Raw genomic sequence first — 16,743 nt, forward strand, 5'->3', positions numbered from 1 at the left:
GGTTCACCCAAGACTTGCAACCCCTGCTCATTGTGAGGTCTCTAAATGAAATACAGCATGCCCTCAGGTTACAGGTATAAATCCAGACTTCAAACATTGACTTCGGGTGTCATTTAAGAGCAGCCACACCTACAGCAAGGGAAAGGGCATTTAAGAGGCCCTACTAAGGTGACCGTGATTAGATGAACTAGCCTCAAGCTGCTCTGTATCCCAATTCTCAGTGCACTCTCGTATGAGGACACATCAGCAGCATCCTCTGCAGAATGAGGTCACATGCACCCTTGAAGGAAGGAATCTGCAATATCTGACTCTGCCAGTTTCCTGGGCTTGCTTTTATTTGACCCTTCTCTACACTGTTATCTGTGCTGTTCCACTGCAAAGACAGACTTGTTTCTAGTTGCAGTGGCACATTTGGACATGCCATGAAAGAGACTGGGGCCTAGCAGAGAACAGAGCTATACGCCTGGAGAGCTGAAGAGAGTGAGTCACTTCAGAATTTATTTAGAACAGCATAGACCTGAACATTTGCCTTTAAATGCAAAACTATTTACAGTAGATTATTTCTCATGTACCATCCATGACAATACAAAGACAGAAAGGTAAGACAGAAGAGCTTAACGTATGTGTACTGCATGAACAGTCATGCTAACACATGTTACATAAACTGGGATGGAATGATGCAATTCTTTACACATCAATAGCCCTTTAATGAGCATCTCTGACAGCCTATAAAAAGCACATAACTCAACTGGGACCTTAAAAATCCTTGTTATTTAAATGCATATGGGGAGCAAAATAAGGATACTGGTATCAAAACACAAAGGGATTTGTAATAGAGTGGTATAGACTTTAAATATACAACAGGAAGACAATTTTCCAGAAACCTTTGACTTGTGATCATGGTATACCAGAAAAAAAGTCCCCACAGTGAAATGGGGTCCAAAGGACAAAATCCATTACTACTAAACTTGGTATTAGCTTTTGGATAACAAAAAGCACTGATTAATCAAAAAGTTCAAGTTACTATAAAACTATTTAGTTTGCATGTGGGTATTTAACATTGAGATGTCAAAATGTTCCTTTTGCATTATTTCAATAAAATATAGTGGTGACTTTCACACATTGTGACTCACAAAGAAAGGTTCATATATCATTCTTGCATTTCTTAATGTCCACGCCTGGATTTCAGTGACTTATCACCTCTAGATTAGTAAATACCACCCTCCCCCTCGTGGATTTATTTCCTAGGATGTAAGATAAACCACTCAGTTTTAGAAGTAGGAAGTATTAACTACATATGAACATGTGGATGGGTGGGGTATGTGGTGTAAATGTTGTGTTTCCTGTCTCTTTGTGAAGCAGCCTCTATGACAGAAGTTTTAAAATCTCAACTAAATTAATTCAGATGAATGCACGATAGAAACGTCACTGTTGTCAGTTATGCATGTGTATTAATCGTATAATTGTGTAAAAATGAACTGTATGAAGACTGAGTGCCTGCTTGGTGTTTACGCTCTTACCTGTGTGGTCACTGTAGTTTGTTTAAGAAACAGGTGGCCGGTGGGCGTGAGGGAGAAATCTGGGCAGTGATGCATGAAGGTGCACAGTATCAGATAATGGGGCACAGTAAACCCACAGGCCTGCTTCTGCTAGTCCACACACCACATCTGATGCATGTGCACCTTTGACAATGCCACATAAAACACTTGCTGGGAACGAATGTGTTTCAGGTTGCTTCGGAAGATCTGATTCACGTACAGCTTGAAACGCTTAATCTCTTTGCTGACATCTGATGGATTCCCAGCCCCCACCCCAACACTGACTGTATGTGCAGAGCGCAGCATCTTGCAGGCCATCATTTCCAATTGCAGGAAATTAAACTAATTGCACTTAACTAGATTAATTAAACACAGTACCATTAAGGCATCATCTTATTTATACTTATATATGGACTTTTTTAAGATTGTGCTATGGATATCTGGATAGAATGAAGTGTGTGGTCATAATTTATCACTTTCAGTCACTTTGGACTATATAGATATCTGTTGTATTAAGTTATGTTTTGGGGCGTGCTTTAATTTATTTCACTCAACATGAGAAATAGAGACAGTTCCCCAATGTGATTGCAAAGCTTATTCCAGTGAGTGGTTTCCTGGACATATGCTTATGAACTGTCCCGCCACGTCCATGTAGAGTGTATGCTGTGCCTGGGGTGCTTCAAGCAGCCTATAGACCGAGTGTGAATGCAGCACCGAAGCGCCGCGCGAGTGACGCATTGCAGGTACGAGCGCACCAATCAGAAGCGCCTTCAGCTCGCTCCAGCTTGACGTGCTGCGCCCGATGCATCACGCAATAGCAGAATGTATAACTCCGCCAACATATAGTTCCCACCAAAAGCGCACATCCGCGCTCACTTTTTCCTGACTTTTTTGCTTTGCTTGGCTTCAGCGAAGTCAACTTTGGTTTAATTAGGATATTACTGCACCATTAAAACGGCAAAATCGTGAGTTTTTTTTTTGTTGATCCTGCTTGTGATACAGAAGGAAGTGTGTTGGCGGACGCAGCGAAAACGGGGAGGAGTTTCAAAGCGACCATTAAAGGCGCGCCAGAGTCTCTTCTATTGCATCCTGTTTGTTTGCCAGCTGTGAACTGTTGGACTTGTGGAAGTAGAGTGTATTAGAACAGCGCGATGGTGAGTTGCAATGGCTTTTATACTTGTACTAAAGCATTATTTTGTAGGCAAATTATTAATTCGTTTCTCTCTCGCAGAAAGTTGTACATAAACACGTTTTATGTTGGTCTATTTATTTCCTCCTTTGAGAATAATCGCTACATGTTGCGCGCATTCCGGTTCTGTTTCCTCACTCGGTTTAGTGCAATAAACCATGAAGAGAATTTAGTCCTCTTCTGAATACGCATGGGTCCTTATTTATATTCGTTACTTCATTTTTTTGCACTATTGTCCCGTTTCTTCACCATTGCTAATATACAGATTGAGCGCGTGTGGATGTGTGAGAGATTATTAACACTACTGGTACAGAAAATGGCATCCGCAATCGTCGCACTTCTCATTTTGCAGACTGTCGCATTGCAAGGCATATTTGCTTTACGTGGCGTTTCCATCCTTATTGAATCGATTAATTCGTAGTTCTGCAGATTTATTATTATTATTATTATTATTATTATTATTATTATTATTATTATTATTATTTGTAATGATATATCTCGAATAAAGCGCTAGTGAGTGCTGGACTGCGCGTTACTGCGCCACTTTGTTGCAGCACCACTGCGCTGTTTTCCGGCGCGGTTCCAGTTCATGCGCGCGACTCGATCCTTTCATTTATCATCACACATCAGATAGGTAGTGTACAAGATCGGACTTTCACGTGATCGGATTCAATTTGTGTGCTTCTATATAGAAATCAGTAAAAAAAAAATATATATATTTTTAAAGACATTTTGCATTTGAGGCTGTGATGAGTCTGGATCAGGATTAAACCTATTGTCTGTCTGTCTTTTTTTTTTCTCTCTCTCTCTCCAAATCTGTCTATCTTTCAGGCCGACCAGTTGACAGAGGAGCAGATTGCCGGTAAGCGTTTTTTCCCCATCGTGCACGTGGGCGCCGAGGTTGATCTCCGTGCTTTTTGCCTTCTCTTTCCGAGCCGCACCCCTCCCTCACTCTCCCTCTCTCCCGCTTCCCTTCGTTGGATTTATGGTTTTCCCTTTTATGGCAGCGCCTTGAAGCCGCGCTGGGGAAATGAATGGACGCGCTCAGGCTGCGGCGATAACAGCGCCCTTTATATGCACTCTGAGAAATAAGTCTCTCTGCCTATAACCACACACCCCTCCTTTTTCTTTCCTTTTCTTTCTTTTTTTTTTATTAGATCATAAAGGGGATAGTGGTTTAAAAAATAAATAAATCAAGATTGGACTGTAGGGAAGCTGATCGAGCTGCTTAGGGTGTGTCTGCTTGTGGTCTCTTCCTATTTTGTTTGTCCATTTGCTTGAGTGATTTTAGTTTTCTTTCCAGATCTCATCTCACTAAATAATTATTTGTTTAGTTTTTTTTGCAACTTTGGGGTTAAAAAAATTGGCTGGACATTTTGCTCCCAGTTTATCAGGAACTATCAGAACGCCTTCAAAATATTAAGCCGAATTCCTCCTACCAGGGGCCCCGCTAATCGGAGACACAAACCGGGATTGGCGCGTGGTCACAACAGAAAATCTGAACCCACATATCGTTTAGGTCGCGAGTGCTCGGTCTCTATAGTGACGTGGAGTCAGGGTGGGTCGCCTGCTGAGACGCAGGCACTGTTTGTTTGCATCCCTCAGGATGTCGTGAGGTCACAGCTGTGTTTCCGTGTTGTTAAGGTCAAAAATAGAAGGAGAACCAGGGATTTGTGATGTCACAAAACTGTATCCTGCAAAATGAGATTCCGGATTCTAATGGCTTCGTGTTCAACACCTTGGTCTCCATAGGAACAGAGTGAGGTCATACTGAATCAGAGAAAAGGGGCTGGCGCCGTACCAAAGAACGAGGTGATCTTATGGAGGTGGTTGTTCTCTGTTCAAACAGTCATTTTAGGAAGGAATGCAAACCAGTGGAGTTGCTTTTCGACTGGATTTTCAGATCTACTCTGAGCTGTTGAAGGCAGCCTTGTTGCTGTATGGAACCCTAACCGTATGTTTGGAAAATCAGTTTGGTTCACGTTAGTCACACAATGGCTGTTTGTTGTGTAACATTGATTTTCTTTGTTTCTATTTTTTTTCTTGCTGAAATGTTTAATTGTTAAGAGTTGGTGTTGAGTTTTGCACCCCACCCTCCTTCACAGGAACGCACTGGTGTGTGACTAATACATGTAGTACCGGCAGTGCAGGTTATGGATCTCATAATGTCACCTAATGACACGTTTTGTTGTGGTCCATGCTATAACTATGCCTTCAGCTCCATTAGCTTTCTCCATCCATGCTATTCCAGCTAGCTTGGTGTGTTTGTCATCTGTGTACTGTCTGACTCCTTCAACCTGTCCAAATATTCTCTTAGATTAATGCACAAGAATTATAAACTAAGCCACTGATTGGACAACTGGTGCACTCAGACAGTCTGGGATTTAGATGGAAACTATAGCGAAGAAGTGTTTTGGCATGTTTTACCATCGGCTAAGGGAACATATTTATTTTGCCCTGTCCTTTTTTGGTTACTTTTCTGTGTAAGTAGTCTGACACTGTTTCTAATGAACTGGGCTTTCCTCTGCATTTTGCATGTATTCTGGATTTTAGATTTGGTCTCTTTTTATTGTATTTTTTATTTTATATATAATTTACTTATTTGTTTATCTGCAGAGTTCAAAGAGGCATTCTCACTATTTGACAAGGATGGAGATGGTACCATCACGACTAAAGAATTGGGTACTGTTATGCGCTCCCTTGGCCAAAACCCAACAGAGGCCGAGCTGCAGGACATGATCAATGAAGTGGATGCTGATGGTAAGAGAGAGAGAGATTTTATTTTTATATAAATATATATACTTATAAATATGTATATACATATTTATAAAATATATATTACACACACACACTGTAAATTTTAGTTGTCTGAACCAGAAGCCCTCAGTTGCTTTGTTTCTCTAAATAGGAAATGGAACGATAGACTTCCCTGAGTTCCTGACCATGATGGCTAGGAAGATGAAGGACACAGACAGCGAGGAGGAGATCAGAGAAGCATTCCGTGTCTTTGATAAGGTAACGTTCTTCCCTTGCAGTAAAACGAGTAAACAACACTAATCAACTGAGTGCTGACTTTGACCCAGAATCACCTCTGTTCTAGGACGGGAATGGATACATCAGTGCTGCTGAGCTGCGTCATGTGATGACAAACCTGGGAGAGAAACTAACGGATGAGGAGGTTGATGAGATGATCAGAGAAGCAGACATTGATGGAGATGGCCAGGTGAACTATGAAGGTAAGGCTGACTCCACACCTGTGGTCAAGTAGCTTTCTGTAGAACCGTCTGATTCACTTGTGTAACCTGCTCAATTCACACTCTAGAGAATAACGGGTTTTTTTTTTTTGTGTGTGTCTCCACAGAGTTTGTACAGATGATGACGGCAAAGTGAAAGCCCTGTACAGATCCTCTCTCTCTCTCTCTCTCTCTCTCTCTCTCTCTCTCTCTCTCTCTCTCTCTCTCTCTCTCTCTCTATAAATAATTAGCCTTTTTCGTTTAATTTATCTGTAAAACGTTAAGTCCCCCCCTCTTCCTCCCGGCTGTCCAAAGGAACTGCATGTAAACTGCATAGGATCTAACTCCTCATGTCCCTTTCTTTTGCTGTCATCGTGTTTTTTGGAGTGACGGTGCGGTTACACGATCAGGTGCTTGTTGCGGCGATACGGGGGCGGTGGCGCGCAAAAACCCTGCACGTCACATCTGTCTGCCCCCCCACCCGATGCGTAGCAAGAGCGGAGACCTGTCAGCGGGTTTGTCACTCGGCAACAATGTTGACAGGGCAACAATGTAGAGGAGTAACTCTGCATGGACTATGGACAAAGTATATAATATATATATATATATATATATAAATATATATATATATGAAATTTATCAGCATTGCACTACTGCAAAAGAAAAAAAAATATATATATTAAAAAAAAAAAAAAAAAAAGACACGGGTGTATCTTCTAGATACTCGTACATAAACTCTTTTTGTATCTGCTGTTCTGTACCGGAGAACTTGTTTGAATCTTATGATGCTTTTTAATGGTTTCTTCACTTTCATATTTCTTTCTTTTTTCTTTTCTTTTTTTTTTTTTTTTTTTTTTTTTTTTTTTTTTTTTTTTTTAAACAGCTTAACATCATTGTCATGCCTCAAATAATCCATTCCAAGTTGTATATTTTTGTTTTCCAATAAAATTTACAACCCAGAATTGAAAGGTTTCTTTGTTTGTAGAGCATCTTTAAGCCCTTGAGAACTCGAAGCTCTTCAGTATGTTGGCCGTTATGCATCCCTGAGCTGATTATTTATTTAAATTTTTTTTCCTTTTTCTTTTTAGTGGTTTCAATCCACTTACATCAACCAGAATGTTTACAATTATTGTAGTAGAAATTGTTCATTTGTAAATCATCATACAATGTATCTCTGAGTCAAATGGTCAAATTACAATGTGTAATCACAGGATAGGATGGGGGGGGTACAGCCTCCTTGTCAAAGCGAAATAAACGTTCATTAAAGTACTCATAAAAGACAACCGTGGTACACGTCGTCTTTTTGTGTTTTGCACCTTGTTTTGACGACACAAAGCTGGGTGTAACTTGTGTGTAAAGCCCAAGAATTACCCAATTGAACTTGCTCCGGTTTACTCTGGGGTTTTCAGACATTTATCAGATCGAAACGCCTCGAAACGTTTTCTTCTTATGCCCCACGTATCTGATTCTCATTAACGTTAGACAGGCATGGGCATTTATTTATATGTGCTCTTGGGAAGCATCTACTCTGAGGAAGCATTGAGCTCATGATGAAATTGTAGTAAAGGGAGATTATTTGCCAAAACAATTGCAGAGTTCTACTCTCATAGTGGAAACTGCCGAGGCTCTTAAATGGCAACAATACCACAAGGGCCTATAAAGCAGTCTGTGCTGTGGGAGCTGTGTGTGTGTGTGTGTGTGTGTGTGTGTGTGTGTGTGTGTGTGTGTGTGTGTGTGTGTGTGTGTGTTCATTGCTACAAGACATAGGGTGATTAAAGCGTAGAGCAATAAGCGCTTACTGTAGCTACTTGGTAGCAAATGTTCCATGTAACCAAGCAACAGAGTAGAACATTCTGACCCAAACTCCCAGAGAAGCTTGGGGAAGAGAGATGATGCAAGGAGAGTCATTCATCCTCTTGTGTCTTCTGCACCAAATGAACACATTGATTAGGCCACCTTATTACATGGTGCTGCAAAAACCAATATGGTGTTGAAATTTCGGATCGATATTTTAATAATTTTGAAGTAAAATCTGAAATGATCCCTCCCTGACTCAATAGAACAATACGTACAGCATGCACCTATTAAAGAAAAAAAAAAATAGAAAACAGGAGTTAGTCTCCCAAATAAATAGGTAGATAGGGATTGATTCCTGTTTGCGATTATATCACACATTTATATCAAAAGTACATTATACACTTTTACCTAATATAAATGTCATCTTATTAATTGATCTTATTTTAATGAATGCTAAAAAGTTGGCATAAATTTTTTAGAAGTCAAACAATATTGCTTTTAAAGCTGTTACATTTGAACCTAGTTCCTAATATTGCACATAGACACGAACATCCAGTGGCTTTATTAATAGTTAATCACCTGCCGACTATTTTTTCCGTACCTATGCAACGGTTACGGACGAAAGGAAGCTGTCTCTTTCCTGCCATGCCAAAGTTGCCCAGTGCTGTGGAAAGAGCTTTGGTCATGACAGGAAAAAGGCACAGCAAGGTTACAAGAATGATAAGAGACATCCCTCAACACAGCAATAAAGGAGCACAGACGGTAGGTTTCATGTTCAATAAAAAAAAACTTCAGTGTGCTTAGGCTTGTTATTATATTACAGGGCACACTTTTGAAAGGCTTTGGTATGATTGTAAACAAAAATGCTTTGACCAAGATGTTTATTATGTGGCGGTTTTGACATGTTTCTTTAGAGTTCTGAGAAAAAACAGACTGATCAGAGAAAATGGACTGACAGAAGTGGTTGGTGGAAGGTCAGAATTAAGGTAGGTGATGTGCTCATGTAATGCACTTGTGCCATTGAATGAATTGACATGGCAGAGAACAGACAATATTACTATGCATTACCCAATACATTTTCAAGATCAAGCATTTGAGCAAATTTGACAATGGCCAAACTGTGCTGGATAGACAACTGGGTTGCACCTACCACCTACCTACGCATTGTTGAATTCCAAGTACATCCCTTCATAGCAAATGTACTCACTTATAGATGTGGAGTCTTTTAGCAGTATAATATGCCCTGTCACACTACAAAAGATTTTCAGGAATGGTTTAAAGAATAGGAGTTTCTAGGTGTAGACTTGGCCTCCAGATTCATTACATCTTAATTCGATTGTGGGATGCGCTGAACAAACAAGTCTGATCCATGGAGGCATCACCTCACAACTTAAAGGATCTGCTGTTAGTATCTAAGTGCCAGATATCATAGCACATCTATCTATCTATCTATCTATCTATCTATCTATCTATCTATCTATCTATCTATCTATCTATCTATCTATCTATCTATCTATCTATCTATCTATCTATCTATCTATCTATCTATCTATCTATCTATCTATCTATCTTTTACAAAAGAAGGTTTGTAGACACCTGACCATAAGGTTCGTATGTGCTTTATAAACACCAAAATCCAAATTTTCTCCCTATTTGCTGTTGTAATAACCTCCACTCTTCCTAGAAAGATGTTTTAATAGATTTTGAAGTATGCTTGTGGAGATTTGTGCTCATTCATCCACAGGGACATTAGTAAAATCAGGTTCTGATGTAGGGGAGGTGAGGAGGCCTGTGGTGCATTCAGCATTCCAATTCATTTCAAATCTGTTCTTCAGTATGACAGAGGACAGAGCTTTATAGCAGGCCACTCATGTTCTCCCATTCCAACCTATGTAAAGCATATCTTCATGGAGCAGGCTTAGTGCACAGGAGCACTGTGATGCTAGAACAGGTTTGGGTCTTAGTTCGAGTAAACCTTAAGTGACCACATCTAAAGACATTTTGAAAAGTTGTGTGTGTCTCTAAATTTGTGATAACAGTCTGGAAAACCACTTATGACTTCTCTGTAGGCATGTCACAACAAGTGTTTACTATTGCAAATTATAACTTAGTTATACAACTATGTAGAAGTAGAATTACGATATAATACCCCATTTAGTCTATACACTGATCAGGCATAACATTATGGCCACCTGCCTAATATTGTGTTGTTCCTCCTTTTGCTGTTAAAACAGTTCTGACCCATTCGACTATTAACAGCATTAACTTCTTCAGCAATTTGAGCTACAGGAGCTCATCTGTTGGATCGGGCCAGACGGACCAGCCTGCTCTCCCCACATGCATCAATGAGCCTTGGCCGCCCATCAGCCTGTTCACCATTGTTCCTTTCTTGGACTACTTTTGATAGATACAGACCACTGCAGACCAGGAACATCCAACAAGAGCTGCAGATTTGGAGAAGCTCTGACTCAGTCGTCTAGTCATCACAATTTTGCAATTGGAGCAAATCCATTTTTCCTGCTTCTAACACATCAACTTTGAGGACAAAATGTTTATATGCTGCCTAATATCCCACACACTAGCAGGTGCCATGATGAGATAATCAGTGTTATTCACTTCGCCTTCATAATGTTTTGCCTGATCAGTGTATCTGGCTGCAGAATGTCCCATCTTTCTTTCAGCCCAGAGTGACATATAAATCTGTAAAATAAAGCTTTTTATCTCCAGAATACACCATTACCTGGCACTTACTATATTCGTTATTTCATCAAGGAGGTAGGCCTCAATCCTGTGAGAATGACCTATAGATTTAAAAACACAGGCCGGAGCGAGACGATCATGTGTATGACAAGCGGGACCATGCTTCTGCCCGGTGCTTACAATTACACTGACTCTACTCAAGAAGTTCTCCAAAATCAAGCATCCTACTCCTTTAAAAGCTGCCCAAGACCTGACAACTACACACTGGGCATCAGAGATAAAGTGGGTTACAGTTAAATATTCCTTCAGGAAACACTAATATTACTTATAAATGCCTAAAAATTTTTAATTGTGATTTCAAGGACATAGAACTTTTCTCCATGCCATTATGATGTGACTGAGAAGACTGTTTCCAAATCACCTTGCAAACACATTTTTTGCTTTTTGCTTCTACATTTGCTTTCAACTTTTAATTGCTTTTTGCTTATAGTGCCACAATTTCCAATGTGCATCTCCGTTTCTCTTGTTACAGGCATGTTATGTTTCGTTCAGCCATGCAACGCCTTCTCTTCCTTCCTGTAAGTCCATATGAGAAGAGGTGTCTCTATTAAAGAATGTCTATATATATATATATATATATATATATAAACAATGTATATATAAATATTGTACACTGCCTGGCCACTGCTTAGATTTAAATAAGCATCTACTTAATATACTTTGATATGTTTCAGCTTCCAACAATTCTTTAAACTCTAACTAATGCAGTGTTCAGGTTCTGATGTCTGAAACAACCATGTAGGAACACATATCTGATGGTTATAGAAGATGTTACAAAGTTTCAGAAGGAGCCTGTATCACACAAAAAACCCCGACTAGAATAATTACTAGAAATCACTGGAACTGGATTCAATGCATTGTTAAAACCTGGAAGGATTGTGGTGACCTGGCAACTTTGTGGAAGAAATGTGTTTGCAAAAATATCTCGAATGAACTTGATCAGAGATCATTAGTGAAGATAGCTTCAGATCTGTGAAAAAAAGAGATTTGAATCTGGGGTCAGAGCGCAGGGTCAGCCATGGTACAGCGCCCTTGGAGCACAGAGGGTTAAGGGCCTTGTTCAAGGACTTGAAAGTGGCAGCTCATGTCATAAAACTCAACAGAAGAATTCATGGCTGTGTGTAATAAAAAACGCAGAGCATTTCCACATGCATAATTCAGCAAGAACATTTAGGATTGGGACTAAACAGCTTTATGGCTACCAAAAGCCACTTGCTAGTGAGCCTAATTGGCGACAAATTACATTTACTAGGGAGCATAAAGAGTAAAAGGTCATGAGTTCAGATTTACCCTATTCCGAACTAATGGGCATGTCATGGTAAGAAGGTTGGGCAGGTCTTGACTCAGCAGAAGTCTGAATGGACTGAAATACCAGATAATATTAAGAATAGATTTTTGTCTTTCTCTGATGGGGCAGGCATAATCCAATGTCAAGATTCACCAGGTTAAAATTGTAAATGAGAGATTCAGGGAATATGAGGAACATGCTTTACGACTGAGTCCTGACCTTAATCCTATTGGAAATCTTTGGGTTGTGCTGGAAAATATTTTACAGAGTGGTTTGACTCTCCTGTTCTCAATTCAAGATATTCGGCAAAAATGAATGCAACTGTGGATGGAATAATGTGATGTGTAATCATTAAAAAAAAAAAAAATAGACCATGGAAAATATGTATAATAATGGCTAAAAGCAAAACAAAATATTAGAATGTGTGATTGTGTATTGGCCAGGCAGCGTACTTTTGCCTTATTCTTTCAAAAATTTAAGTCTTACAATGTGTGATGCCAAAGCACTAGGAGAGAAAGCCACGCTGAATGAATATGAGGCAGACTGGCGGCTGTTGTTTGCTGACAGATGAGTTAGAGTGCTAAACCACCCTATTGTCATTAGGGTGGATGTTGGGGCTTTGTTTTGTTTCAACAGGGTTTCATCTCATAGAAGACATGTGGTGTGTCAAAGGTTAAGTAGTAAAGTTTAATATTAATATTATAATGATGAGAGCTCAGTATGCCGTGTTCCTTCTTTAATGTTGAGTCTGTTTGACATAATAGACTTTAGATTCTTCAGTAGAACATTCAAATTTGTTGTGGAGAAACAGAATTCTATCTATCTATCTATCTATCTATCTATCTATCTATCTATCTATCTATCTATCTATCTATCTATCTATCTATCTATCTATCTATCTATCTATCCATCCATCCATCCATCCATCCATCCATCCATCCATCCATCCATCCATCCATCCATCCATCCATCCATCCATCCATCCATCCATCCATCCATCCATCCATCCATCCATCTATCTATCTATCTATCTATCTATCTATCTATCTATCTATCTATCTATTGAAAGAGAAATAAAACTTAGTTCCTTTTGCCCATTTATTCCAGCTGGCTTTGATTTGTCAGTGTTTGACAGAGTATACCCAGCTGGCTGAAAGTAGATATGTTGACAGCTAAAAATTTACCGAATTTGTTAACACAGGAATTCATTTTCTCCAAGTGAAAGTAGGTGGAACGTGTTTTCTCACATTTCACATGACCTCACTGTACAAGCCAGGCATTGTTATTGCAGTAGTTGTGACCACAGGATCCAACTCTGACTCAACAGCGTCTCTTACCTTGTTTAACTTCACACTTTTGTCCAGCACAACTGGGCTTTTCAGCTTGAAGCCCGAATTCACTGAAAGCCCCGCTTTCTTCAGCACTGAAGTCCAGCTGTGACATTGATGCCACAAAAATAACTTACTGGAAGCTTCCTGCGCTGTGGGCAAACAGAGGGTGCAGGGCAACGCTCCTCCTGGCCACACTGCGGCTCTTTAATGAAATGAAAGGTCAATGGCTCACCAGACATTTATGCTATGAAGCAACCATCTGCAGCGGGGCCAGCAAATTCCAGGGCAGCGTAAAGCCAATGCCGCAGAGAGTGATTTGGGTGCACTACTCATTAGGACAGCAGGCAGAATCCCTTTTAAAAAGCCCTCGGTAAATACAGCTGCATTAACACCTCGGACACACTTCAGCTCTCCACTTGCCACAACTCATGCTGGGCAGATCATGTTGAGGCTGCTGGTGGAGTCGAGTGGCACTTAATGATAGTAGGCAGCATTTCCGAGCCAGATAATGTGGGTCAGGGCTGTGGGAACTGGCTGTGGGACTCTTCCTCTCAGCTTTGGAAACAACTACATCCTGGGTGAATTAGAATGGACCTGCTGAGTCAGCACTTGTTGTTTAGCCCGCATCTGCCCATTGTTCGAATATCTTTAAGGGAATTTTCATAAGCCAAATGTATAAAATGTTCACTTTTATTAGTGATTTGTGTTGGATTTATTCTGGTTACTTTATATTTAGAAAGAAGGCCCTGCTCCTGGCTATTATACCCCGAATCTCAGTTCATCTAAAGCCATTACCTCCTGCTTTAGATCTACAGTACCACGTCTTTACAGCATACACTCTGTAAGTACTCCATCAACAGATGCTGTGTTTATTTTTTATGTATTCATTCATTTATTTATTTATTATTACCCCATTTTGGCCCAGTCTGGCAATCTACCAATGCCCACCCACCACCTCATTCTCCCCATCACACCACATGGAGGGTGAGGACAAGCAAGTTCTTTCTTTGTGCTATGTCATTGGCAGCTGAACACAGTCTGGGGAAAATTTTCCACCATGTACTGCATACACAAGCTCACAGACACCAACAATTGACAAGTGTTGCTCTGAGTGAGAAACGAGGGGAAAGAGAAGAACACCATTCCTCCCTCCCATCCCTGCTTGCTATCTCCTGACTGCGGGGCAAATGTTACTTATTGGTGTCATCGGAAGCTGCATATTTAATATAACTACGTCTTCTGTAAATCCTCTTTAAAAGTTTATAGATTTTAGAATAGTCTTCTGAAAATCATTGTCACAACAGGGCAAATTTGAGATTTCTAAATGATCATGCAATTAAAAGTTTTTTTTAATAAATGTATCATGTGAGTTTCAAGACCTAATATGCACTATTTCTCTTTGTCCTTTCAACAGAGGACTCCTGGACCGGACCAGGCACATATGAGGCCCCATGGCAGATCATGCCTTTGCCACCAAGGACAAAATAGACTACATCCATGGCCTTTTCTACCGTAATAAATTTTAATGCTCACACACTCATCTGTCAATCAAAAATCAGTTCACTTATCCTTGTTTTTATGTTCCGTTCACATTAACCAGAGAATCTCATTTATTCTCATCTAATTTTATTTTTACCTTACACTAAAAAAAGAACGAAAGCTATTTTAAACAAAAATTGCTGGGAAAACCTATAGCTTATTATCTACCTTATCCACTTTGTCTGCTCCATGTCCAGCTGCTGTGCTTCACAACTATCTCAGCTATGCAGCACTCTGAATGCAGGCTAGCTATACGTATAATACCCGAGCTTTTACGATGACTCTCATGCTTACAGAGCTCATTTATTTGGAACAAAGAGGTCACTGTCGCACAATAAAACAGCTGTTTCCAATACTAGTCATCACACACAGTGCCAAAGTGAGCCAGACAATGATATTTGTATGAGCTATCAAAACCCTTTTTACCGGTACTGTTTACACACTGGGAGAGTAAAAGCAGAATGTTAATGATCCTGGAACATTTTCAATGTAGTTCTTAATTTTTCTTTCCTCTGAACACTTTCCTTTGGTCAAATATTACATATTTTTCCTCTACAGACCAATTAGGAATGAGGTGTGTTATCACAAATCTAATGCCCATTTTTACACTGTATGTCCCCTGAGGATGTGGTTTCTTCAAAATCCTACATTCTTACACTTGCAACGTAAAAAATGTGTCGTTGATTTATTGTTGAAATGGCTGTTATTTTCATTCTTAAGCTTCCTAAATTTACAATGCGTGGCAGTGAAACTCTAGCCCTTGTTCGCGGAATATCTCAAGAGCTTGTGCCAGCTTGCAGGTTATTTTGACCGGGGTCATATTCAGAGCACCTATAGAGCAAAAACAATAGCAGTGTGTGGTCTCGGTTCATTTGACTCCGCCATTGACAGGTGTGTTAGCATTACAGCAAAGACCTGTTAAATGACTCGTGCAACTTTGAAGAGGCGGAGAGCTCAATGGACCTTGTTGGAGAGTGTTCCTATTGTTTGCGCTCATGAAACACGAGGCGGTCGTAGACAATTAGCTTGCTTCTCTCGGCTCTAACGAGGGACCTGAAGCAGATCTGCGGTTTAATATTAAGGCATGGTTTGATGGCATAAAGTCTACAGAATGGCCGGTGAAGCCATTCAAGCACTGTTCAGCGTATAATGAATGAGTTTGATTGGCGACACTCCATTAAACCATCATTTGGGTAATAGTATATTAAGTGTCAGGTAATGGCAAGGGAGTTAAATTTCTCCCGGCAACAGTGTCGAGTTTCTTGCAGCTGCATTCTGTCTGCTAATGAATCCAGTATTCGCAAATTTGGCTGGTTTTCATCCCACACTATAGCACCGTTTGTCCTTATCAAAAACCAAACTCTGTGGTTAGGCTGTGGAACTGTTTGGTGTCAGACATGCAACCTAGTCTGGACATCTGACCTGATCAGAGTCCTGCCTCCCACTGCACCATTAGGAACCAGGAGACACCCTGCTGTCTAGTGGTAACCAGAGGAGCAAACTATTCACACACACACCCACACCCACACCCACACCCACACACACACACACACACACACACACACACACACACACACCCACCCACACACACACACACACATGCAAACCAAGGCTGGGAGACATGGCATATTAAGTTGCAATTGCATGTCTAAAAGAACATGTATGTGTGCTCACAAAGGCTCACATTTGCAAATGAAAAAGAAAATATGGTAGTAGGTGTTAATGGGAAATGCGCTAGTTAATGAACAACACTAACAATGAACATCATCAACACTAACAATATGAAGACCTACACCTCTGGACCCCCAACACTGTGTGCGTTTTGTGATTTTAAGTGATCGTGTGGGTTTTTGCTGTAAAGTGGTTTAAGAAGAAACACGCTGTTTCTAACATCAAAAGACACGTCCTTCTCTCGGATCGCTTTCTCTGCAAGGAAACATTGTAAAGAGGCAAAAAAGCAGAGGGATGCTGCAATGATCTGCCAGCCAGGCCTGCCTAATTATTCAGACAGTGAAGGCGATGAATGGTGCTGCCTAGCACTCTTCATCAGCTGATGTCAAAGTGGCAG

The 16,743-nt window shown here is 40.3% G+C and overlaps 2 protein-coding genes across 3 annotated transcripts; both read left to right on the forward strand.

Annotated features, from left to right (window-relative positions):
• The first annotated feature begins 2,550 nt into the window (after positions 1 to 2,550).
• calm2a (calmodulin 2a (phosphorylase kinase, delta)) lies at positions 2,551 to 6,922 on the forward strand. Of its 2 annotated transcripts, none has more exons than XM_083540155.1 (6): positions 2,551 to 2,692; positions 3,559 to 3,589; positions 5,344 to 5,487; positions 5,636 to 5,742; positions 5,828 to 5,963; positions 6,089 to 6,922. In XM_083540155.1, exons 1-6 carry the CDS (start codon positions 2,690 to 2,692, stop codon positions 6,115 to 6,117), a joined length of 450 nt encoding a protein of 149 aa, XP_083396281.1. In that variant the 5' UTR covers positions 2,551 to 2,689; the 3' UTR covers positions 6,118 to 6,922. The 2 variants fall into 2 exon arrangements, with proteins under 2 accessions (XP_083396281.1, XP_083396282.1); XM_083540156.1 differs by having other exon boundaries at positions 2,628 to 2,692; positions 3,559 to 4,210; positions 4,247 to 5,487.
• A 1,537-nt stretch (positions 6,923 to 8,459) lies between these two features.
• Positions 8,460 to 14,987, forward strand: stpg4 (sperm-tail PG-rich repeat containing 4). Its single transcript, XM_083539036.1, has 7 exons — positions 8,460 to 8,519; positions 8,672 to 8,743; positions 10,485 to 10,739; positions 10,827 to 10,885; positions 10,990 to 11,035; positions 13,873 to 13,977; positions 14,551 to 14,987. Exons 1-7 carry the CDS (start codon positions 8,475 to 8,477, stop codon positions 14,650 to 14,652), a joined length of 684 nt encoding a protein of 227 aa, XP_083395162.1. The 5' UTR covers positions 8,460 to 8,474; the 3' UTR covers positions 14,653 to 14,987.
• Positions 14,988 to 16,743: the final 1,756 nt, after the last annotated feature.

The sequence above is a fragment of the Silurus aristotelis genome (assembly GCF_946808225.1).
Source record: "Silurus aristotelis genome assembly, chromosome: 4".
NCBI classification, from domain to species: domain Eukaryota; kingdom Metazoa; phylum Chordata; class Actinopteri; order Siluriformes; family Siluridae; genus Silurus; species Silurus aristotelis.